The 25,756-nt window shown below is 34.7% G+C and overlaps 4 protein-coding genes across 6 annotated transcripts; 2 read left to right on the plus strand and 2 right to left on the minus strand.

Moving 5' to 3' along the window:
- Window positions 1-22: 22 nt before the first annotated feature.
- LOC119631981 (nucleolar protein 12) lies at window positions 23-1,341 on the plus strand. Its single transcript, XM_038024633.1, has 2 exons — window positions 23-290; window positions 362-1,341. The coding sequence occupies exons 1-2, from the start codon at window positions 229-231 to the stop codon at window positions 1,077-1,079; spliced, it is 780 nt and encodes a 259-aa protein (XP_037880561.1). The 5' UTR covers window positions 23-228; the 3' UTR covers window positions 1,080-1,341.
- A 544-nt stretch (window positions 1,342-1,885) lies between these two features.
- On the minus strand, window positions 1,886-4,826 carry LOC119631366 (DNA replication factor Cdt1-like). The gene is made up of 3 exons (XM_038023508.1): window positions 4,582-4,826; window positions 3,703-4,346; window positions 1,886-3,481 (listed from the first exon to the last, which is right to left on the minus strand). The coding sequence occupies exons 1-3, from the start codon at window positions 4,660-4,662 to the stop codon at window positions 2,080-2,082; spliced, it is 2,127 nt and encodes a 708-aa protein (XP_037879436.1). The 5' UTR covers window positions 4,663-4,826; the 3' UTR covers window positions 1,886-2,079.
- A 704-nt stretch (window positions 4,827-5,530) lies between these two features.
- On the plus strand, window positions 5,531-8,713 carry LOC119631798 (geminin-like). Its single transcript, XM_038024310.1, has 2 exons — window positions 5,531-6,804; window positions 8,361-8,713. The coding sequence occupies exon 1, from the start codon at window positions 5,587-5,589 to the stop codon at window positions 6,175-6,177; it is 591 nt and encodes a 196-aa protein (XP_037880238.1). The 5' UTR covers window positions 5,531-5,586; the 3' UTR covers window positions 6,178-6,804; window positions 8,361-8,713.
- A 369-nt stretch (window positions 8,714-9,082) lies between these two features.
- LOC119631608 (ubiquitin carboxyl-terminal hydrolase 36) lies at window positions 9,083-15,717 on the minus strand. Of its 3 annotated transcripts, XR_005246699.1 has the most exons (5): window positions 14,607-15,717; window positions 12,398-13,080; window positions 10,282-12,336; window positions 9,689-10,211; window positions 9,083-9,431 (listed from the first exon to the last, which is right to left on the minus strand). XR_005246699.1 is itself a non-coding variant. In XM_038023981.1 (4 exons), exons 1-4 carry the CDS (start codon window positions 15,004-15,006, stop codon window positions 9,864-9,866), a joined length of 3,486 nt encoding a protein of 1,161 aa, XP_037879909.1. In that variant the 5' UTR covers window positions 15,007-15,717; the 3' UTR covers window positions 9,352-9,863. The 3 variants fall into 3 exon arrangements, 2 of the variants coding, with proteins under 2 accessions (XP_037879909.1, XP_037879910.1); XM_038023981.1 differs by having other exon boundaries at window positions 9,352-10,211; XM_038023982.1 differs by lacking the exon at window positions 14,607-15,717 and adding an exon at window positions 13,720-13,792 and having other exon boundaries at window positions 9,352-10,211; window positions 12,398-13,491.
- Window positions 15,718-25,756: the final 10,039 nt, after the last annotated feature.

The raw sequence follows: 25,756 nt of genomic DNA on the forward strand, positions 1-25,756 counted from the left end.
AATAACAACCTCAGGATAAGGCTGTAATATCAAGATAATAAAATAATAACAAAAACTAAATGTTTCCTGTGGAGTCAGAAACATATCACGTTAATAATATCCGTCAACTTTAATAATTTTGAAAAAGCGCTCCTAAGTTTTCAGATAAAACAATTAATAAAACGGCAACTTGGTAATCTCACGACACCGACCGCATGTGTTTCACATAAGAAAAAATAAATAGATAAAATGGCCCGGAAAAAAAACATAAAAAAGAAACTTGAAATAGTTTTTGATCCTCAAAAAAGAAAGTAAGTGCATATGGTGCAGTATATCCAAGAAATACTTATTTTTTCTGAATTTTGCAAAAACCAAAAAAAAGAGAATTTCTTATAGGCTTCCGAAAACGAAAAAATGAAAGGCGTAAACGAGCTAAAGAACAGATTGAACGTTGCCTTAAGGAGGAACGCAAACGTATACGGCAAGAGATCAAGGAAGGATTTACGAATTTGAAAAAGACTTTTGAACCCTTACGGGAGTTGACGGGAGAAGATAAAATCATTGAAAATGACGAATACGAAGATAATGACGTTCATGTGAAAATTACTGAATTAACTACTAGTGATATGGCAGCCCAACGCCACATGTTAGGTGAAAATCAAGGTCGTGATAGCGAAGAAAGTGCTGAAGAAGAGAATAGCGAAAATGACAACGATATTGATGCAAACGTTGTACCTGGCATGGATTATGATATCAATGTTAAAGAAAAGGAAACTAAAAAAACAACAAAGAGGGAATCCGAAGATGTGCCTAAGAAGAACGTAAAAATGTTCAATCAAAACATAGATCTGAAAAATAAAAGGGATTTGGATCGTTTGAAGAAGAAAAACTCTTTAAAGCAACTTAAGAAAAGTAAAGCCTTTAAATTGAAAGAACGCCTTGATAAAAAAATTAATCAGAAAATCGCTCGAAAAGAAAGAAATAATACATTGAGAAGTCTGCCGAAGCACTTAAGGAAAAAGAAGAAGCTAGAAAGTGCATCCTATTGCAAAGGGCGCTTGGTTAGTCAGAAACACCTAAAAAGGAAATCCGAACGGTGAATTTTTATATTAAAGAAAGTAAAGTCATATTACAAAAAGTAATGTAAAGTCACATTAAAGAAATTAAGTACGTAAGAAACGCACTGCTCATTCCTTTTAGTTGAGAAATTTGCTTCAAGTAGAAGTTATTGAATTCTTTTGATTATATCAGAAGCAGAATTGGCTTCCAGTTCTCACAATGCATTTTATTATCTTGTATCTGTTTAACTTCTTTTGCTGCCTATTACATCAAATAAAAAGTGAAAACATTTTCTTAACTCTTGACAGTGAACTTTTCTTTTTGTCTTCTTATAGTCACCACGTTTGGTATTTTTCCAAGATTGGAACAATGGGAAGGTGGAAAACAATGTAAGTCAAACATTGGTTTCCTCAAGCTTTTAAGTGTTAAGTTTAAAGACTTTGTTTTCGTTTAGGGTTTTATGCAACTTATTTCAAATGAAGATCGTAACATATTGTCAATCTCTAAACTCGATCGCAATCATAAATATTGCAGGCTTTAGTATCTACGCCTCCGGTATTGTTTGTGACAATTTTCGCTTTTTGTTGAAAATTTTCCTATGTATGCTATATTTTATTCTGTTATAGTAATGAACGTCATCACAATTTACAAAGTGCTGCCCAATCGTCGTAGTCACTCTTGCATGCAAAGCAAGTCATGCTTATAGTATTTTTGATTAAAAACTTCTTTAATTTCGAAATCAATTTATTTAAATGTAATAAAGAGCAGAAAAGAGGCCGGTTATTACAATATTTTATCAGCTTCGAATATAATTTCCATTTCTTTCAATTTTTTTTAATAGTTAACATTAATAAATAGTTATATTTGAAAAAACGATTTCAATATGTAAATAATTCAACTTTGACGCCACACTTGTGACAAGCAGGATGCATGTAGAAGTTCCATGTTTATGACGTAAAAGTAGAAGAAAAAAAGATCATAGTTTCCAAATAAGTTAATTAAGATAATTACAATAATCGCGAGAATTTGCCAACAATCGTACTATATTTCGCTTTTGTTGTTGGCCACCGTTTCCAAACGTTCGATTACTTCACCTAAATCCAATTGTTTGTTGATTTTCAAATACATGGTTTTACGAACCTCGTAAAACGTTAACCATTTTGGCACTTCTTTAGCTATTAATTGCAGATGATGCTCAATTTCCACTGAATTGAGACAAATGCGAAAGCTATTTTGGATTCTTTTAATAATAACCTCCTGAGTTAAGACGCCCTTGCGTTCAGTAATGAAGATGTTGCGTAAGTAGCGAGCCAATTCGGGTAGTCGTGAATACTGCGCAGCCTCTTTGTCTTGGGAAGGACGTCGAGTCATGGCTTCTAAAGCCTTAGCAGCTTGTTTAGCTCGTATCTTTTCCAGCAAAGCTTTGGGTACGCCTTTTAATAAATCAGGGATTGGTACAGGATCGAATGGGCAGCCTGTCTCATTCATTTTATTTACTTCCACTGTTTTAATACCTTTCTCGTCTTCGTTCTTTTCATTTGATTGTCGTTGATTTTTAAAATTGTCTGCTTGCAAACCATCTTCCACCACGTCAGTCTCACAGGATTCGCCTGCTTTTTCCATACAAGTATTATAATGAAATAAATTGCGAGTCGTCAATAAGATATCTTTAGCGGAAGAGTATTTTTGTGTATTTGGTGGTTGGGGCAACTGGGCCAACTCAATACCAGGACAATTTTCCAAGTCGAAGTCTGGATGCCAACGTGTCACTTTCTCTTTAGGTATCGAAAGTGGTGGATCCAGTGATCTCAGAAATTTGTCATGTTCTATTTTTACGCGCTGCAATAGCTCATCTCGAAAGCGGTGTAAACGCTGCGTTATCATGTGCGGATTCATTGCACTATTGTCAGCTTTAGCTAATACATTATTTTCGTCAATTGTGTTTAATGTTTGCCGTTCTTCTGCATTATCGATGTTCGGTGTTATAACCAATTGGAAATAGTCTACCTTGGAAATGGATCCATAGTTACGCATTTTCATTTGCGTAAATGTATACGCATCAGGGAAAACTGTCTTGATTTGTGCCAAATGGTTTTGACTGAAATTCTTAAGCAACATTCGTTGCACTGCCGGTCTTAGTTTTTTGAAGGTAATGCATTCTTTACGATTATAAAACATAGCACATACTGAGTCTAAGCCTTTGAAAATCTCTAATAAATGACGATATTTATTGGGCAAGGCCAACTGGTCGCATTTGCTAGTTTTAATCAAATCTAAAAACCGTTGGTAGGCCGGAATTGCGACTATCTTGGAAGGCGAGCCATCTTTAGAAGGGCTAAATAGTAGACGCTTTGAAGCGTTGGTATGGCGCGGTGACATGAGTTCATTTTTGTCGGGTGTTGCTGGGAGTAACTTAGTGGGCGTCTTAAAAACTTTAGAAGGGCTGTATAAAGAAGAAAACAAAATTACATCTTTATGATATTTATGATCAAAGTTATATTATGTATGCTTCGGAGTAGACATTTGATATCCGTCGTTGCAAGAAATATATAAAATTGTAAAATATTTGGTTACTCGTAGGGCATTTCGTCACTTTGTCTATCCGAATTTTTATTCTGAAGTTTGAATTTTTCAAAATACAAATATAGTAAATGTTCTGCCTACCTGCTGAAGACTTCCAATTCAATAGTATCGAATTCTTTCAATTGTACCCCAGCGGCTTTTTGGCACGGAGATGTTGACTTTTTTAGAAGTCTGCTCTTGTTTTCTTGCGCTTTCCGTGTCTTTTCAAGTTCTTTTATCCGTGCCAATGATGCCTTTAACTCTTGCAATTTGGACGATCGTGATATTTTTGTTTTAACTTCATCGAAGTTGAGTTCTTTTTTAACATGTGATTTTAGCTCAGTCCGGCTTGCAAGCACGGAGCCCTTTATAATCTGTTTTGTAGGAGTTTTAAGATTTGTTTCATCATTCTTGGAATTTCTCAATTCCGACTCTGTAATGTCCACATTACCAGGAGCACAGGGTGTAGTTTCATTTATCTGTTTTCTGCTGAGAATAGGCGTGTTCTCCGCTTTTTTGGGCGATAAAGAATCCTTTTTAATGCACTCGACAAGATTCTTCTTCTCCTTCGTTTCTTCTTCAATTTTGGTCATCTTTCTTGGAGAAACTCCAGTAGCGGCTAACTGAATGCTTTCTGGAATACCGAAACGCTTAATCATTCGTCCGGAACAGGAGCGCAGGTCAGTCTTAAAATTCGATGTGTCATCATCTAACTGCGACTCTATGTTTGTTTCCTCTTCTAGAGGCTGTAAGGAACATAAATATAACAAAATACATAAATTAGTATTATAAATTAGTAATAAATTAATATTTTTTTCTAATTGTGATTGTATAAAGCGTAATGGCGTCTGCAGCATAACGCTGAACTTTGTGCATTCTGTCAATAGCAAATTTTATTCAAACATGGAGGTTTGATTTAAGGGCGCTTCTATATACATGTAATGTAATAGCATTATTTTGAACCTAATAATCGACGCTTACTCTTGTTTTCGTGTTAATAAAGTCCTCAGCATTTGCTCGTTTACGTGTATTAAAAAATGATGTTATAGAAGGCTGAGTCATTGTTTTTTCTTTAAATTCCTTTAAAATATTCTAATTTACTTCTATAAACTTGTTGTAAATTACAATTAAACACGCGAAATACTCTATTACTAGCCACCGCTTAAATTACAATTGATTAGAAATTTTCCCTCCAAAAGAAAAATTGTCTGTTGACGTTTGCTTTATTAAAACAAGTCTGTTAAGATAGCAACAAAGTTCGGCAACTTGTTTTGTATACAAAACGGAAACACGAAATTGAAACAATTTAGTTTTGCAATCTTATAACAAGTTTACATCATATCGAACGGAAACGTGATGCTCTGTCTTATTGGCTATGGACAGTTTTTACAACTATTTAATGTATATATTCCCTGCAATTTTTTTTTTAATGTTTTTGCATTTAGTACTCATTATGATAATAATTTTTTTTTTGTAATGAAACGAAGTAAAAAGTTAGTTGAACATTATTTATTTTGCCTATTGGAAGTACCTTAAAATAATATATAACACAAAGGTCACTTATCGTCGGTAACAGAGTTAATTAGAGTATAAGAATTACGAGAATAGTGGAATTTATCTACTGTTATCTCTGTCCATGACAGCATCATTGCAAACTAAAATATTGCACGATAAGATACGATCAACGATCTCTCTTATGTCTAAATTCTTAAAAAGCCAGTTTTACTAATTAATTTAAAATATTTACTGTAAAAGGACTTGCGCTATCAGACAACAAAAAACGAACCGTAACATTGATAATGGTGTTGCCATAACTAACATCTATTACCATGCATGCACAATTATTTTGTGTAAGCTATTGTCAAACTGCGATCAGCAGCCAACTTAACGTTAAAGAAAAAAAGCGGATTTATCTTTGAAATTCGCAGGCATATAGCTTCGTGCATTGGTTAAATATATTTTGTTTTCTATTGAAGAAGTTTAAATATGTCTAGCAGTTCCGCAGAGAACGACTTTATGAAAAAGGAATCAGAAGAGAATCTTAAAAATCGCCGTAAGACTTTACAAGTTTTGGATACTGACAAGGAAAACTTGGAAAATGTCATAGAAAAGCAAAATCCTTTCAAGTCGGGCATAAACCTAAATATATGTAATATTAATAGTAGTGAGTTAGGAAATCGGAAAAAAATTGATGGCAAGGCAGTTGGAATTCGCATTAATCCTCAACATAAAATAATCAAGGGTGTGCTGGGAGAAAAGAGAATCACTGAAAAAGATCTAACCAGTACTGATGGTAAAGTCAGCGAATACTATTGGGAAAAATTGGCAGAAAAAAGGCGTGAAGCACTAGATATTGCTTTGAAAGAAAATCAACAGCTGCACGATCATATTCAATGTCTAAGAGAGGAACTTGTAACTTTTCAAAAATTGTATGAAGAAGCTAAGGGTTTGATATCTGTGCTGACAGAAATTCTGAATGAAGATGAAAACAAGGATGAAACTGAACAGAAGCGCACAGTTATATATGATGAGGGAAGCAACTCGTCGGCAACCGTCATCAGTGACTTTGAGGAGTAAATAAATTGTGTTCTGTATAAATTTTTGAAGTTTGTTTACTTTTATCGATTAGTACATGAGGCTTCCATGAAATATTTATTTTTAGCAATCTATTTAAATAGGAATTATATGAAAAAATTTCAGTAATTACGTTTGATGCAAGGGACTTACTTGGCACATACGCTTTGCCAAGCTGGAGCGAGGTATAACTCATTGTTCAATTTAAGGATGTGTATTAATATAAAAATTGGATGTCGCTGCCTGTGAGATTTAAAATAAACATATTTCGACTTTTCAAAGCGTTATTTGTAATCGTTTCATATTCGCGATAGGCGAGGGAAGGCGGATGCGAATGCTTACATGTATTAAGAACTGTAACACACGTTTCCAAGGCAGTTGAAGTCACTAATTGTATACATCACGGAAGTTGTTACGTTCGAGGGTTTTGCTTTAAACTTTCCTAGCGATCGTCAAGCATAACAAATGGAATACTATGATCCCGGGCGGCTATGGAAACTTAGGCCATCTATAATGCTTCAATATATTAGAGGAGGGAAATAATATCAAACATGGGAGTTGTGTGGTGTTGAAAGGTGTCGAAAACCGAAGAAGGAAGAAGAACAAATCTTATAATAAATGTGTACATAGGTAAGTTTTAGGAAAAACTTCAAATGTATATTGAGTTAAATTTCCATATTCGTTCTTTTAATGACGGAATCTACTATGTCCATCAGCTGTTTCTTTACCCCAGCTTGTGCAATGTGCTTTTAAATTGTTATGATTGCTTTCAATTATCATCCTTTTCAGGGGATAAGGTGGTATTCAAAATTAGTCTCATCGTCTCAATATCATGCTTTCCATTTGGAAAGTGCTTCCAAATTGAATTTTGCATCCACTACTATATCGTTAATGGTCCACAGGTTCCTTACCAAAAACTACGATACCGTGGATTGAATATGCGCTCGAAGTTTGGATTCTTTCCAATACATTTTCCTGTAAATGTCTGCTTGCTGTTCTTTGTGAGAAATTCGTTGCGGATATAGATTAATATCTTTGACGCAATTTGATCGGCGAGATCATTGAATCTTTTTGTTTAACAATGCGTTTCAATTTTTCTCTTTTTTTGTCATATTGACAAGATGTAACACTAACTGGAATCTATTTGACAACAGACCTTCATTAATGCTTCTTCGGCAGTGGAACTTTGATTTGATTGAGCGAAATGATATTCCAATTAATTTTTTTGATTGTTTCACACATGTGCACATAAGACTGTAAATGATATCTACAGCTCGTCATTTAATATGACAAATTGAATTGGCCTCCTTTGTATCATCTCGGATATGTGTTACAGCATGCAAGGTGGCCAATCATTTTGGTTTAAAATGGGGCCTGACTGGCTTATGGTTCTCAGGGCAGCAATTTTACAATGAAAAGGAAAATGCATACTTGATCGAGACAACTATGTACAACTCTATTCGCCGCGGAGGGTCTATTGAGTCAGCTATCGAATGTGTATGCAAGCTTAGTAAATTCCAAAATGAAAAAAAAAAAAAAAAAAAAAAAACAAGCTCAGCATTTCTTTTTAATGAGTTATTCAGGTCTCAAAGCCTATTCTTTTGCTTGGATGCATCCAACTTGCGTTCCTTATCCTTAAGCAAGTAGCTTCACCTTCGCCAGTCGGGAATACATATGTATTACATTAAAAGCCTGATTTTTCATTGCGGTAGATTTCAGGTTTGCACTTGAAGAGAAAAAGATTGCATAAAATAAAATATAACGATCTTTATAATAAGGAATAGGGTAAGGAGGTTTACACGCATTGCATGAACAAATTGACGAAACAAAGTCACTTTGAATCTTTCTCAATCTTCATAGTTTTTTGGTTATCTAAATGTGATAGCTATTTGTCGCAGCAGTACTGGTACTACGATCGCATTCATCTCATTATATAATTGCTCACATTGCATAGATAGGCGTGGCTACGTTTTTAATATATACATTTTTTCTGTATATTATTTTAATTTATTTTATATATGTTTATATATATGTGTTTCTTTAATTTTAATTAAGCATGTAGTTTCTATGTATGTGTTTTCTTTTTCTTCTCATTTTGCTTGGTATTCAATAATAATATTCTCAATATTTTAAGTAAAATATTTGATTCTCCTTTCAATTTTTTTATATTCGCGTATATTATTTAGCTTTTATATACAGGATGTACCAAAATGAACGGAAATTTGTGTGCGCGTGTGTGTGTGTGTATTATCTGAAAAAGTCGATATGCTGCCGAAGCAGTCACGTTCATTTATTGGGCGCTTTTTATTACTTTATAACTAAGCGCTCACCTCTCACATCACTGTTCTTTTCTCTAATGGAGCAAAAATGCTTTAAGATATCATATTAGAAAATTCAAAATGCTGTTCATTTCGTTACACCCTTTACAATTTGACGTTAATTTGCATAAAATTTATACAATACTTTTAAAAATTATTTGTTCTGTATACATAATTATTTCACTAAAACGATTTGAACTTAGTTGAAAAAAAAAAAAAAATGACAGTATAAAATTAAACTTGCCTTAAAAAAAGCAGTTACACTATTATAACATTAACATAAAATAAAAATGCATTGAATGCATAGACATTTCCATGTTGCTATGTATTCTATATGAAGTTAATTTTTTACATTGATTTTTTCTAACATTTCTCTCTTTTAGCCAAATTAGCATTTTTCATAATTTTTTTTTGCCAACTGCGTTATTGTTCTCATTTAAACATAGAAGTCACTCAATTTATTTATTTATTTATTTATTTATTTATGATTGGATAGTAGAATGGCTTAAAAATGTTTTATAAATATTTTTTTTAGTTATTTTAATATGTACAAAAAGTCTTAGATGTTAATTTATATTTATATTTATTATTAATGATACAATAATAATAATCATAATAATAATAAAAAAAAAAAACTATAAGATCTTTTGTTTTTGTATGTTTAGGATAAAACTCGTTCCTATTTTTTGATGTCCGTTATTATCAACCGTGTATCAATTGTAGATTTAATAATACATTTAATAATAAGAATAATAGTTGTAGGACATTAATAGACAATAATAATAATATTAATTATAAATGACTAAACTAAAGAAAGTTGAATCATCTCATGCACTCATTCACTCACTCACTCATTTACTTCATTCACCTAATCACATCACAATAATCAAAACACAAGCCAATAAATTCAATAAATTGTGTGTGGCCTTAAGACTGTAACTAGGAAAGAGAAAAAAAAAAAAAAAAATAAAAAAAAAAAAATAAATAAATAAGAGAAAGAAAGGAAAAAGAATTTTCTTGTACATTATTCTTTATTAATGCAAAGGAAGTCTAAAGTCAAGTGGAGCATCTAAAAAATTCCACAAAAGTTCCTTTTGTTTTTCGCTTTGTTTTCTTTTCCGGTAACATTCATTATTCCTTTCATTGCATGATTAACACAATCAACACACATAGTATCGCACAACAGACGTACTTACGTTTTTTAACTTCCGCATTTAGGATTAGAATGAATAGAGCATTCCTACAAAAGCTCTTTGTGTCTTCGTATATTATTATTGTTCGGTATAATAAGTGAAATATACTTAGCAATAATATGTCACCTTTGCGACTATGACTTAAGTATATGATTTTATCGGCCACCGAAAGTTCTAGTTAAGAGTCACGTCGTGTATGCAATACGTTAAGGGTTGCAAAATTACGCTTTGGAAATTTATGCTGGAATTGTTGAAATTTAAATTTATTACGTTGAAAATTGCGACGAAAATTCCCAACACCGATATAAGGATGCTGCTGATGATGATGACGATGATGATGATGATGAGAATTCTGATGAAACCGTCGCCAACGTTTTTGATTTTCCTGTTCTTGGAATGGATTAAAATCGGGCGTGCGGCAGTTGTTAATCTGTGATTTCATTTTCTTTTGACGTCCACGATCTATGTCATTTTCGTCATCATATTGCCTATCGCGATGCCTTTGTTCGCGTGCCTCGTCTATAATCTATAATAAGAACCAAATTAAGTCCTACGTATATACGATACTTGCTTTTATGCTTTATTGGTTTGCTTACCTCTTTTTCAATTTCGGCTGGCCGACCATTCCAGCTGAGTACTGGAGCCCCATAACCACGATGCGATTGTTTGAGCATTTCACTAACGGCACTATCACTCGATGTGTCTCGTTGATAACCGTTACCAGCAAATTTTTTATTTGTTGTCTCCTTTTTAGATCGTTTCGTTTCATGAGATATCGGATGTTTGTTACCAGCAAATGGATTTTTAGGATTTTTGACTGGTTTCTCGGTGACGGTTCCATTGACCGCTGTCACGGATGATGTACACGACGAAGTCACGACTGTTGACGTTGGTATTGTTGTCACTTGCCAATTGCCAACTTTTGATTTAATAACGGGCGGTGAAGGTGGCGTTGAATGAGGTCTTTTTAATGTCTGTCTTGTCGTATTACTTGATTTTTGCCGACTACTATTCTCATCGGAATCGGACGAGGAGTCGCATGCCGACGCTGTAAATGATTTGTTTTGCGACTTATATTGTGATTTCTTCGACGGCGTTTGACCGTTTGTTATTGCTGTGATGGTACTGTTGAAGATTTCATCGATGGCGCCGTCCGTTGCGGCACGCTTCATCGTCTTCGAGGAATCTATTGATTTGACAGGTGATTTTGATGTTAGCGCTAGATTCGATATGGTAGTGGTTGAGGCAGCCTTCTTCATTTTTGAACCTTTAGTAGGTTTGTTTTCGGGGTCATTAGCATTAGAATCATCATCACCATTATTATTATTATTATTATCATTGGAATTACTGCTACAATTATTGCTCGATGCAGCATTGCCTTGATGTCGCTTTGAGGAGTTAGGCGCTAATCGTTTTGGTGGCTGCTGCTGCTGTTGTTGTTGTTGTAGTAGTAGCTGTTCCGCCGGTGTGGAAATTGCAGGTGATAATGCACTCGGAGCATCAGCTTCATCATCCGTCTCTGAGCCGTAGGGTACTAAAGACTTTAAAGGGGCAGGTTGCGATTTTTTATTGCATGTAATATTCTTAGTGGCTATAGGCGGTTGTGACGATTTGTTAATTGACGGATTGGGGCTCTTGGTGCTAGTTGTTACTTCAGCGCCCAACTTGGGCATGCTTGGCAGTACTGCTTGTGGGGTGACCACTTGCATCGAAGAATTTGAAGAGCTTACAATTTCAACTTCATCATCGGAGGAGGAACTTTCTTTATCTTTTGTAGCATTTGCAGTTTGCCTTTTATTTGTTGTGTTGGCCAGTAGAGACTTCGCGGGCGAAGATTCCTGATATTTTTCATTTGCCATTCCGTGGTGAACGTTATTATTTATTGTAACATCATTATTTTTCAATCCCGCAAAACTGGAACTATTCGAAGTCGAAGTTACTGAGGCACTAGTGATTAGGAATGTGGCTGCACTAGTTTTACCGCAAAGGGGATTGACGTTATTGCTTATGTTAGTTTTAAATTGTGTAGCGATTTTACAGTTATTGGTTGAATTACTACTACATCGGGATATCGCGGATGCTCGATTTACGCTGAGCTTGCCGCCATTTGTAAGCGAAGCTAATGCAGAACCGTTGGTGGTGTGTGGATAATTAGGTAGCCCGGACGGCGGCAATTGAGGACCAATCATGCGCTGTGTATTGTTTCCTAACACATGACCATTAACTTTGACTGATTGTGCGGACTCTTTCTCTGCCGTCTGTGTTTCACTTATTTGGGTACTACTGGCTACACGCTGCGGTTGCGTGTCCATTTCATAGAATATTATGTAAGCATTAGTTTTGCAAACGTCTTGTACAGGTATGGGTCGCACGTAGCTGTCATCATAATTGTAGTAAGTGCCAGAATCAGTGAGGCCAATGGCAGTGTAATGACCGCAATGCTGAGAGGCACCCAAATGAGTAACCATTGCCACAAGACGGTATGTAAGTTGTTGTTCGGATGTTTTGCGAGAAAGGTATTTGGTTAGGTCCAAGCGGGGCTTAATGGAAATTTGTTTGATAAGTTTTGTCCCCAGCATAGAGAAACGTTTTAGTTGTATACACAATGCTATAGGTGCTCGCTCTAAAGAGAACTGTTTAGTGGCAGAAACCTTACGAAAGACAAAAAAAAGTTAGCATTAAACTTTAATTAAATCTGTTTATTTCACGTACCTTCTTTTTACACGACTCGCACTTATAACCCATGTCTTCCAGTCTTTCGCGCGAGAAATAACATTCTAATGCTTCTTCAACGGTATCTGCTTTACGAATGTCTAAAAGAAGGTCTTGAAAATGCTGAAAGGTCACCGACACATGGTCACAGGCTAAACATCTGACGGCCGATTTCAAGTAACCGCCCAAGATCTGGTTAAGCGGTGTTGTTTCTTTGCTAAACTGATCTAATTCTTTATAGTTACGAAAACGCAAAAGATATGACTTCTCCATGGCTTCCACCAGATAACGTAGAAATTCGTGAGCGTCTTCTTGACGACCCACTACTAAATGTTTGCATATGCTCTTTAATTTGGAGTACACATAGTATGGCCTTATTGCCGATTGACTGGTTTGCGAGGCGTGTAACGTTTTGGCCATGGCACAAATAATGCAGCCAGCATCAGCGATATCACAACGGTCCATATGTGTTGTGTCAGACATAAGCCAGTTGGCCATTGAAGGTACATGAAACAATGCTTGTAGAGTAGAATTCAAATAGCAAGTGTTGCCAAGGTTAATCATTCCCACACCTACGTCCCATTTGTGCCCCGCGGCCTTCCAGCCAATGCGCACGTTCCCACGTGGATATAATATACGTTTAGGCTGCGGCAGTTCATTGGGATTGTTTACACGCTTCCGCACTAAGCTCGTCGCAGACGTAGCAGTATTACCATTGATATCAGGGTTATCGGAAAATGTGCAGATAGTGTAGGAGTTTGAATGCGATGGAGTCGAAGAGGAGCATGAACAAAGTAATTCATTATCATTAGTTTTTGTACTTTTTGAATGTAAAAATTTGTTAGCTATAAAATTATACAATGGCCTTAATATAAAACGATAGATAAGCCACAGGGCGAAATAGTCAAAAACAGTGGCACGCATTGAATATATTATTTCGAAAATAAAAATTTCACAATTTTCTTTTCCGTCAAAATCAATCAACATTTCTCCACAACCTTTTCACATTTCTTTATAAGAGACTGGCAGTTTTTTCCGTTATTCACTCGAAACTGTTTACGTTTGCATAAAAATTCTAACAATAGTCAAGTGTTCTGGGAAAATATGCAGAGACCAGAAAAAATTATTTTCTTCTATCATATATTCACATGCACGCACACATGTGGATATACCTTTGTAGCAATACTCGTTCGTGATTAAAGCACAAACGAGTACAGACTTCACACTTTTGACGTTTCTTGAAATGTAAATAAAATTGTGTACCCTTTGTAGCGAAGTTGGAATGAAATTTTCCGCCGCGGCGATAGAACAAATTTATTTACCCTTTGACAGTTATTTGATGAGTATACACTTTTGATCTTCTTTTCAACAATATTTATATCAAAAATTAACATAAAATATAGCGAAAGGATATCCACTCAGTTTAACCTTACTTAAAAAAAAAATAAATAAAATAAAGTTTAAAGTTTTTACGCACCACAAGTTTCTCATATGGAAAGATAAATCTTAAAGATGAAACTTTTTTTGTGTTTATGTTTTGTTTCCTTTTCGTTATTTTACGCTGGTTTTTGCACTTTGAGTACAATGCATAAATAAAAAATAGATCTATCTATGTACGTATAGGTATAGGTATAGGTATAGGTATAGATATATATATAGATATAGATATATATATATATATATATGCATATGCATGCACTGACGTGTGAATAATAAATATGTAAACTCTTCGAGGCCCTGTGCGAAAAATTGTATTATTGCCACATTTAAGTACTTTTTTATTTTCACGGAAGATATAACTTCTTTGCGGCAATTCTTTTTTCCGAAAATCATTAAAAATGACAGCTAAGCTTTTCCACAGCAAGTTGGATATATATAATTGTTTGGTAGAGAAATATTTTTGTCAATTTCGCTCGGTATCTCACTAAGGATTATGCTCTGGCAATGTCGTAAAGATAACAGTTTTCCTCTTGCGTAAAGAGAATTTACTAGCGTTCTCTTTTCTTCACAGCACGCTGTTTTAAAACGCTATTTACTTATACTCATTCTCAAAACGTACACACACACACACACACACACACACACATATATGCACGCAACAAACAAACAAACGCACATACACAAATGCAATCGTTAAATATTTATATACCTATATTCATTCAATCTAAATACCCCAGATTTTATATTAGAGCAAAATATGACAACTTACCGGCTGCGCCGCCGTCACCATTTGCGCCATTTTGAGTGTTGTTTTGATTACAAGCAGCGGGTGAAGCAGATCCATTTTCGTTGTTGCTGCAATTATTATGACCAGACGGTTTCAAAACTATATATTTGGACTTAAGATTATCCAATACCGCTTGGCCATAGTTGTTAACCTCCTCGTATTCAAGTTTAGATAACAAAACTCTTTTTGCAGAGGCAACTAACTTATTTTGAAGGCTTTCACCATCATCAGATTTTGCAACAGAGCAACCGACGTTGGCAATTGCCTTAGCGTCATCGCTCACCGAAGTACTTGAAGTTGAACAGCCACCCCCGTTACCAAGAGACTCTCTTATAGCGGCATTAACATTTGCCGTCGTTTCACAAACCACCGATACCGGCATGGAGGTAGTTGATGCGGGTGTTTGTGGCGGAATTTTGCGATTTAGTTAATTCCAATGCAAACAAATTCTTTAAATCCGTTGGGATTTGGAATTTGATCAATAAACAAATTTCGTTCGGGTGAAAGCCACGTTTGTCTGGTACCTGCCGAACGGCCTTCTTTGTTTTTGCCCTCTTCTGTGTTGTTGGCTGTAAAATGCCGAAAAACACAGAAAAGAAGCAAAAGTGATTGAATGTTGCGTCTTGTCTACTGCTCTTTTTTACATTCTCCTTGAATGTCCTTCGTGTTTTTGTTTTCTTCTCCGCTAATTCTATATTTGCAAGTTATGGACCCCAAACTTTTTTTCTGCCCGTAGAACTTAACTAAATATTTATTTACTCGTGCAAGCGCGCGCTTTATCCAAAAAGTTCAATATATTTCTATTTTCTCATTAATTGATGATTTTCAGTTGCAAAACATACATACACGTTTTATCTTTTGCATTTTTTTTTCGTTTTCGTCACTTTACACACATTGCCATGCGTCTTGGTGGTTGAAAAAAATTTCGTTAACGGGTATTTTAGCCAACAATTCGGTTAGTTTTATTAATTTTATAGTTTTTTGGAAGCAATTAAATCTTTTACGGTATATTTTCCATATTCTCGCCTTTCATAATTAATAAAAAATGAAAAAAATACGAAATTAAATGTCTACACGTCCGTATCGGGAAAATTTTTCTTCTTCCGACTACGAAGAATTTAACGAACACAACGAAAAGCAACGTTTCTATAGAGTGGTAGGTAGGGTCGCCAACACTTTTATGCATGAAGACATTGCACACGATATGAGGATTAATGTCATGCATGAAATAAGTTAAAGGCATCTTGCTTACGGTCTAACTTTGCTTGAAACAGATCGTAAATAATTTATAAAATATTTATACAAAATTAAATCGAAATAATTGAATTTTTCTTATATATAACAAAATCTAGAGTTGCTTCATACGATCTCTATTACATATAACTATTTCGAGCGGTCAGAAAGTAGCGAAGATTAGGAGGACGATCGCAAAACAGTAGGAATTCTCTAGATAAAAGTAAAGTAAGTTAGTAAAGCTATGAAGAATCTGCGCTTATGATTAACTGAGATAAGAAATAAACAAATTACATCAGGTATGTCTGATGAATATTACTTATATAGCGCTACCAAATATATTAAACGATTGATGAGACGAAATGGTCATGTTTGAAGAAGGAGTGTGCAAATTGTCGCAGAAGTTATACGGGGAAAACCGAAAACTTTGCCCGTTTTCCAATAGAAACTTTTCAGGATAATAATCTTGGAATAACTTCAAATACACAGGAAGTAAAAAAAAAGTCAAGGAAGAAGGTAGTCAAAACTCTCCCCTTATTGCCTAAGGCCCTCACCGTCTTAACATTAATTTCTAAGAATATAATGAGAAGTGAAACGTTCTCCAGCTCAATGGAACTGTTATTAAGCTCATATAGATCAATTAGTTTACTACTGACATTTTCGAAAACTTGGACAACACTTGAATAATATGTGGTGCATCATGCCACACATTTCATGATAAAATCAATTTGTAGCAAGAATCATCAATTATTATTGCTATAAATTTAGCCAGATAATAAATTGTAAGATTAGGCTTCGGCTTTATTAAAAACTCTCCCGCACTTGAGATTTGAACCCATGACCATTTAGTTGCTAGTCGAGACTCTTGTTTACTCGGCCACGCAGGTGGATAAGAAACATTGAATGTCCTGAAATACCTGCGTGAGCTTGTCACAAAGATCATGCTATGTAACTCTGTTGGACTTTTTGACTTTGGAATTTTGCTGGAATGTTGGCTTATTTGAATAAACCGCGAACTTTCAATTACCTTATTGACCAGGATCATTCGAATTATTAATGAAATTAGAGCAGGAGTAAATTTTTACAAATGTTCAAAGATGTTCATTTGCATGAAATCCTCTTTTAGATGAAAACACCGTGAACCAATATGGAAAATAAAAAAAAATTCATATTGAAACCTTTCTTTCATCTTTGTTTACGAAGAGTTACTTGCAGTTTTGAAACAAAAACTTATCATATATGATAAATGGTTCGATTCCAAGAATAAACATGGGCCGATTGAACAATGTCATCTGGTCATTTCGTACATCGGAGAAGCCATTGAAAATGAAAATTAAATGCCATACTCTATAGAATTTTTACTTTAGCTTTTCCGATCACTGACAATATATTAACTGCGTTATATGCGGATGAAGTAGCAATCCTATTTTCACCTAATGGCTCCATGAATGTTTCCCGCAAACTGCAACTTCATCTCAAGAATTCAGCTTCAGCTTTAGTTGAACTAATGGAATGTTAAAACAACAGCCGTTACGTTCTTATCGTATCAACAATTGTGTAAAATATCTTGACACACATATTGACCAAGGATTAAAAAGGAAATTCATATAAAAGCTAAATGCCGTCAATTTGACTTAAAAACGAGAAAAGTCTGTTGATTAATTCGTCCAGAAAATCAACTTAATCTGAGAAATAAATGCATTTCATTCAAGAGTGTCCTCTAATCAACGTGGACTTAAGGCATTAAGCTGTGAAGAGTAGCAAGGATATCTAATATTAAAGCATACTAAAATCCCGCTATGCATCGCTTCACTTTGCGTTTTTTCTATGCTGCATCGCTCTTCAATTACAGCTGATTTTCGCTTTGCGTTGCCATATTTTCGAATTGTGTTGTTTTTTGTTTTCCTCGCAAAAGAGAATTCTCCAGAAAAATTATGACTGAAAATTTGTAAATTTCAGGGAATCACCATATATTTTTGCCTTACCTAACAAAACATTCACATTTCTTGTATAATATTGCTAATTTATTTTGTTGAACAATAATCGATGAAAAAAATGTTGGAATCATATACCAGTTCTTAGACAAAGTTGCGATTCACTTTGCGTTGTGTTTTTTTAGAACGTATCTACAGTGCAAAGCGGGGTTCGTTAGCAACCGAAGTATTCGCGATGACCTAGATTTTCCGTGTATTGACAATCTAATTCAGCGCATTTATTTAAAATATTTTGTCAGACTGATTTATCACATAAATCCTTTGGCCATATCTCTTTTAGATGCAACCAATGATATAAGAATTTTCAATGTTCTTCGCATACTGGATTTTCTACTTATAAATTCATTTATTTATAATTTTCCAAGTTTACCTATTCTTTTCCTCTTTATGTTTATAAATATCAAATCTGCGTTGTTATATTATTTCCATATTCCGGAACAATAATCTCTCACCTATATATGCTTATTATACTTATTATATTTTTCAATAGATTGTGTATAAAATAGGTAATAGAAATAAATAGAATTTAATACAAGAATGTTGTTTTGCCGTAGACTTATTTCGATAATTTCTATGACAAGCGATCAATAATTTAAAATAACTAAGTATAAAAAATGGCTGCAGGCTTTTATTTAATGTATGAAAATACTTAAAAAGTGTTACTTGTTAAAACTCTTCATACACACGCTATTGCCAATGAGATGATGAGACGACCAAAAATTCGGTATAATGTCGCCTAAAAATGTACCGTTTGTCTATTACGTTATGCATGCAACGCTGTGTTATATTTCGTAAATTACGATCACCTAAACTCAACGTCAAGAAAACGGGATATTTATTTGCCATAATTGATTAGATTTTCAAGTTTACAATAAATAAAAGGCGATTAGGACTATGCTTACTCTAGGCTGGCAGGAGCATGTTCACTCCAAAATAAAAAGAAAACAGCAAAACAAAGTAGTGGATTTGTATTAAATATGTTTCCTCAGCGATTTAAACACGGGAGTGTTTTTGCAAACTTGCTTGGACAATCACGCACAGCAGTTCCAACACATCTAGCGAAAATATTATGCAATATATTTGAAAATAAATTTGTTATAAAAACAAATCCATTTAATTTTTATATCCTACACCACTTGTGGTGCAGGGTACATTAACTTAGAGCGGTTGCATGTAACACATACAACGGCTTAAGATGGACCCGCCTTTTATTATACCGATGGATTCAGAATCATTTTCTAAATTGATTTAAGCCTGTTTGTCCGTCTGATGTCTGTCCATGTAAATTTGTGTTCACGCGACAAGTCGCAATTTTTGAGATATTTCGATCAAATTTGGTACAATGACGTGTTTTGGCCCAAGGATGAACGCTATTAAAAATGGTTCGGATCGATCCACTTTTTCGACCACTCCCCATACAAAGCTTTGTTCTGAAAAGTCTAATATAATTGTAATTTTCAATATTTCTCGGCAAAACTGACTAAGTAGTAATATTTCGGCATTCTTCAAATATTAAATTGGTGTGAAAACATTGGACCAGTTGGGGCAATTTTCGGAACTCTCTTTCATATAGCGAAGACTAATGTTCATACGTCAAAAAGGTATAATTTTCAATGCTTCACGGTAGTATAGTATATCACGGTACCATAATCACGGTATATAATATAGTACATAGTATAGTAGTTCACAATAGTAATTTAATATAAAAAATTAACTGTGTCAAATTTGAACCATCTCGGTCTATTTTTTGGATCCTACCGTAATAACGATTTTCCCGACAATTGACCGTTTGTAGAATAGAAAAGTCCAAGTTCTAATATGTGGTGATAAAAATTGGCCCATAATATTATAGTAATTTCAAATACAAATATAAATTCTACAAAATTTGGAACATCTACGCTCATTTATTCGCTCGTTTTCATAACAATACATCAAAAAGTACACAGTATTTGCATGAAAGCCCGAATATTGAAAGATTTGATCTTCTCTCCATATAAGAGTTTGCGTTTCGTGATTGCACTTATATATGAGATCCAAATTCCCTACGTTTAATTTTTTTGCTCAAACGCTACTGCGAACTAGTTTTCCTCATAAAATAGTAAAAATGAAGCAATTTTCGGAAGGGCTTACTACTCATGATATATTTTATAGGAAGGAGACTCATAGGGTTCAAATTAGGTTCACTTAATATTTTTATTATGTATGTGGCTGATTTTTTCAATTATTTGTAGAGCAATTTTGTTGACATTTATATCGGATATCGGTTGTAGTTTATGAGCAACGTGCAAAAGATACGGAAAAGTAAAGACGTTCTCAGTTATGGTTGTCTAGGCGTGTTGGCATTGTAGGCGCTTACACCTTTGCGAACGGGCCAGTATGTATCATAGGTACGACACAATTAGGCACACGGGCCGAGGGGCAACGGACTAACAGATGCATAGATGCTAATCGGGAATATATATACCCTACGGGATGTATGAAGATTTATTCTGAGCGTTGTAAACGTTTTGACAAAATATGAATATTCTCCCCATTCGCCGGTACTATGCTACATAGACTTTACATATTATATTAATTCTCTAAATGAAGATGAAGGTATTAGCCATGAAACTAGGTATTACTGACGGCTGTCGGCGCTTTTAAGACATATTGTAGTAATTCTCTAAACCTCTTTGTACCCATGACCGAAGAATGAAGGGGAGTATTCATTTTGTCAAAATATTTGCAACGTCTAAAAGAAAGATTCAGCGACTCCAAAAAGTATATATATTTTTGATTAGCATCAGATTCTAGATCGATTTAAGTATGTCCGTTTGTCCCCCTTATAAATATTGTCTTGACGGCAAAAATTAAGTTATCGGCTTCAAAACTGGCAGAAAAATTCTTCATTCAAACTTTTGGACGTAGTTTGGTATTAAAAGAGAATCAAACTGATCGACGGACGTCCCTATAGTACTAGGTAAAGTGGGGACACGTCTGTTTTTCAAAAGGAATAAATATCTAGTTTCTTTCGCATCAGTCATAAACTACAGCAGGTCAGTTTCCAAAAATTTGAAAGTGTGTTCTTGGGCAATGTTGTAGTACCTTTCCAAAAATGGTAGAAATTGGCCACGTTTACCCAATGTTACACTGTATCAAACCTTCATTTTTTTTCCAATATCTCTATAAAGCGCAGAAACAAGATTCAAAAGGCCCATAAAGCATATAAATCTCAGGCCAGTTTCAAATTCTGAATGCACCTAAGCATATCCCGCCATTCAAGTGCCCATCTGTCCGTTACCCAACTGTGTAGCAACTTTGTCGCAAAATTGACAATCTCGTTTACAATCTCGCAAAATTATTTGAAAATTACCCAAACTGTTCGAATGTTGCGCCTACAAAGCCCGCATGTCTATATAACAAAAATTGTGAACACCTTTGTTTTCGATGTTTTTTGCTTCGTTTTACTCACAAAGTACACCACATACACTATATAAATTGGCGGCTTTAATTTAAAAGTAGCAAAAGTCATAAGCGCCGACCCATATTTAAAAAGTATGAAAATGTACTTTTTTTCCTTTTCCCTTCCCTTTTTTACGATCAATGGATGATTCGCATAAGCGATGGGTATATCATTTTTCTACTTGTCTTACTTATTTTTTTTAAGTTTATATAAATATAAAGTGAGTTTTTTATTTATTTATTTTTTTTTTTTGAATAAAAGGTCAAGTTTTTTTTTTTTTAAATTAAATAAATATGACGTCGTTTTTATTTTTTTTATCAAAGTTTATGTAAATATGAATCACGAAATTTTCTTCGAGTTTATAAAGGATGAAGTGGGTTTTTTTTTTTGAATAAAACGTGGAATTTTTTTATATTAAATAAATATGACGTCGTTTCCTTTTTTTATGTTTATATAAATAAAAATTGCACACACAAACAGAGGCATTCCGTTTCTTTTTTGACATATCTGAACACTCCTTTGCCGGTACTAATAACCTTATGACTAATATTGTGACTTTAAGGGCTGTATCACGTCGAAAAGCTGTATTTGTATCCAAATTAGCACCGGACACGACGTGTGAAGGCATTAAAAGTTCGTAGACACCGAAATTTGGTCTGTTTATCTGCAATGAGAGGGTATAGAATGTTGCTGTTTGGGTCATACTTCATGTTTTCGGAAAGCATCCTCCAGATCTAGGTAATATGTTTTAATAGCCATATCAAATGTCTTTCCATCCTAATCATTTGAATTCCCAAGTGCCCCTAACGTTGGATTTATTGCCATTCGTATGAAACTTATATTTGACATTCGTTCCAATGAAGATGTTTCTACTTAAAGAAATATGCATCCGTTGTTTGCGAAGTTGCTGAGGCCTTAACACCTCCTGATACGGTCATATTGTCTGGCTCTGACTCCTCTGGAGGTATAGAAACCGCGAATCTCTTTTGCAAACATTTCCGACGGTACTTTTTCTAATGCCGACGACGATGCATCAGATAACTACCTATATCGAATCATAAACTCTGTATAGATCCCGCATTGGGTCATATATGAAAGCGAAGTATTACATTCTTTATGATCAGTGGTTTATGCGCCAAGACGTAATGGCATCTCCACTTGTATACTGAATTAAGAGGCGTCATCGCGCAAAAATGTTTCACCTATCTCCGAAGACAGGACTTTAGCAGGTATCGAGTCGAGAACTATAGAGGCATTCTCAAGTTGAGTGTTTCGCCAAAATTGTTTGAACGATTTGTTGCTCAACTATTAACTTTTGCTATCTACTCCTCTATTTCTCGATATCAGCAAGAATTCTGAAAAGGACAATCAATCGCTGCGCACTTGTTAGAGTTTACTGGCTGCATTTTTATGGCTTTTTCTAGTGGTCTACACACAGATTTCAGTAAAGCTTTTGATTTAGTTGGCCATATCACGTCTGGTGAATTTCCCCCGACGTCTGTCTCTCAAGCGAGTCATTTAGGGCCCTTGCTATTTGTCCTGTTAATAAATAATCGTATGCTGATGAACGCTGATGTTGTGAAATTGTTTTCCTCGTTTAACTCGGGATCGCACTCTTTCAGTCAGATCCCGACAACTTGGCTACGTGGTTCTCAGAATATTTTAGAGAGCTAAATCTCGAAAAATGTGCGAAGCTTTTTTTCTCTAAGCGAAATTCATTTTCGACTGAATTTTTAGCAACGCACCCGATTTGGCAAATGTAGATGATTCATTTACGGTCTTAGAGGCATTGTTTGACTAAAAACTTTTAATCTGTTTTAATCTGTAGATTGAGTTATCTATAAATGCAGCTAAGTCTACACTTGGCTTTCTTAAACGGTAGCCTAGAGAGCTTGACGAAGTCATTTATGCCAATATGAGCTTAATACCACACACCCATGAAACGCAACAGTGGAGTCATTGCAGTTTTAACAATTTCTTCATATTGTACGATTATGTATGTAAGTGTTGCATTTCACACGTAATGTCTGAGGCCGCGTTTTGCTTTCTTACTGATAAACATGTTGCCATCCGCTGATCAACATGCCTATACACCTGCACACTTATTTTACTTCTACTTATCACTAAGCTACAATGCAAAATCTATGCATGTTCGATCATAAGATTTGGTACATAAGATAGCATTAATAAAAAGATATACGTAAGAGTATCATTATAACACATATACAAGTAAGTATTGAGATTGTAACACAGGTACACGCAAAACATTTATGTAGCAGGGCAGCGAAGATGATCGCGACTACAAAAGAGCTTGTCGCAATACGCTCATTCTTTCAGTCTTGTTACAGCAGCCAGAGGTAAGGAATCGCAGACACCATGTTTATTTGTGCTTGACATTACCCACAGAGATATTTTTTCCGACTTTACGGGTAGGGGATGGCAAGCTCAGCTTAGACGTCATCCCTATATAACGGATGGAACACTCTCTTCAATGACGTTGAAACGGTTAGCGACCATAAAACTAAATAGAATATAGGTAGGGACGGACGATTGGCCCAAGGTCGGCTGCTGTAACACCACCTGCGTATTTTTTTTAAGAATCTCTCGGCATGGGCAAAACGCGGAAAATAATTTCAAACAAGAGTCGGGTCGCGAAGCACCACGCTGGTTTTTTTTCCACTCTTTTTATAAAAATCGCTTATCGCTTATTCCTCGTAAACAATAAATGTATAAATTAACGAAAATACAAAGGTTCGCGAGTTTTTATATAAATTTTCTTGGAAAGAACTGCCTGGGTAACCTTGATTATAGCCCAAAAAGAATACTCGTTACAAATGGCATAGTTCAATCACTATATTTGGAAAAAAACTGATTCAAATCTCAACCAAAAATACGTTTTGTTTAGGTTTGCTTTGGGAACATCATAATGGATGATGCTATATACATAATGTAATGGCTGATATAAGAGGTCTACGCGGTCTGCTGGACTTCATTTGAGCTTCTTTTCTTTTTTTACCCTCCTCTTCGCGAATGACTTTAAACTGTCATGTGACTGATGTTTAGAGCCTCCTGACAGTTTCCGTGACAGTTTGCACGCTGGTCTTGTTCCATCTTTTGCAAAATTTTGTCGACTGTTCCAATGGATGGGTGACCAGAGCGAGGTCCATCTTTGACATCGAAATTATCTCGATTCTTCGGCATGTTTGGCATGTTTTACCTTTTTATAGCAAAAAGTCAACACATAGCGCATTTCATTTGTTTTCAAATCAATATAGCTTTTCGCACTTCACAATCTTCACAAAAAATGTAAGTTGATATGTCATCTTTTAAACACAAGTTGTTTTGGGACAATCAAGTGAGTGTTGCCTGATGTGTAGGCGTCAACACCGAACCACAGAATATTTTTATATCACCCATTATATACGGAAAAAGATTTTCATTTATAGTCATCTGATAATGATAATTGGTACTCTCTAATGTATTTTGCTAAAAGTGTTGTGTATATTCAATGTTTGCATTACTTGTTATAAAATGTATTCACTTACGTTATAATGTTAAATAATTCCCTTAATCAATTCTTAAATTGTTAGATATAGATATTAGAAATTAAAAAAAAGTTATCAGTTATTAAACTTTTCTTAAAGATAAATGTGAATATATCACGATGTACCGATTTTGGCGGCACATTTCCAGGTAAAATGTTTGAATTTATTATTGCTGTTGTTCTCGATTTTATCTAAAAGTAAAGTAAGTTTAAAATAGTAAGCTTTTGAGCGAACTTAAAGTACCTATCACGTTAAAAGTATTTGTGAGAATGCCAAGCATTGTAAGCATTGCAAGCATTGCCTACATTCTTTGGACATTATAAACCGATAAAGCCTAGTGTCTAAGTTTTTTTATAGCTGTCAATTAAGGAGCTATATGGTTTTAGCAATTCGCCTTAACATGTTAACCGGTGAATGCTTAAATTTTGCACATCACTTTACACTTAATCTAAAAATTGCAAAATATTTTATTAAATGCGGGCGTTGTGTCAGTTGTCAGATCACTCAGCTACTATGTATGCATTTATAATGTGCGATAATGTTCCGTGTAGATGTCAGTTATATTAATAAAACAGGCGGAATCATCAAAAGTGGCTTAGCTTTACATGATTAACTGTGTTCAACTGTGTGTGATGGAATAAAAAATAGAAAAAAATGATGGACGGAGGGATTGAGACGCGAAAAAATGTTAATTTACGTTCGAAGCGGAAAAAACCAATTAGAAATGCAAGTTGAATAATTACAATACGGTATTATAAGTAAAAGAATAATTTAATGCCAGTATACTTTTAGGCTTTTCATTAATATACAGCGTCCTTAGCTTATTTGATTCTAACTTGAACTATGAACTAAAAGTATCAAGTAGTAAGATGCATTTTTTTTTTCTTTATATGTATGTATATGTATGTATAATTGTTT

Source organism: Glossina fuscipes, unplaced genomic scaffold (assembly GCF_014805625.2).
Source record: "Glossina fuscipes isolate IAEA_lab_2018 unplaced genomic scaffold, Yale_Gfus_2 1, whole genome shotgun sequence".
Classification (NCBI taxonomy): domain Eukaryota; kingdom Metazoa; phylum Arthropoda; class Insecta; order Diptera; family Glossinidae; genus Glossina; species Glossina fuscipes.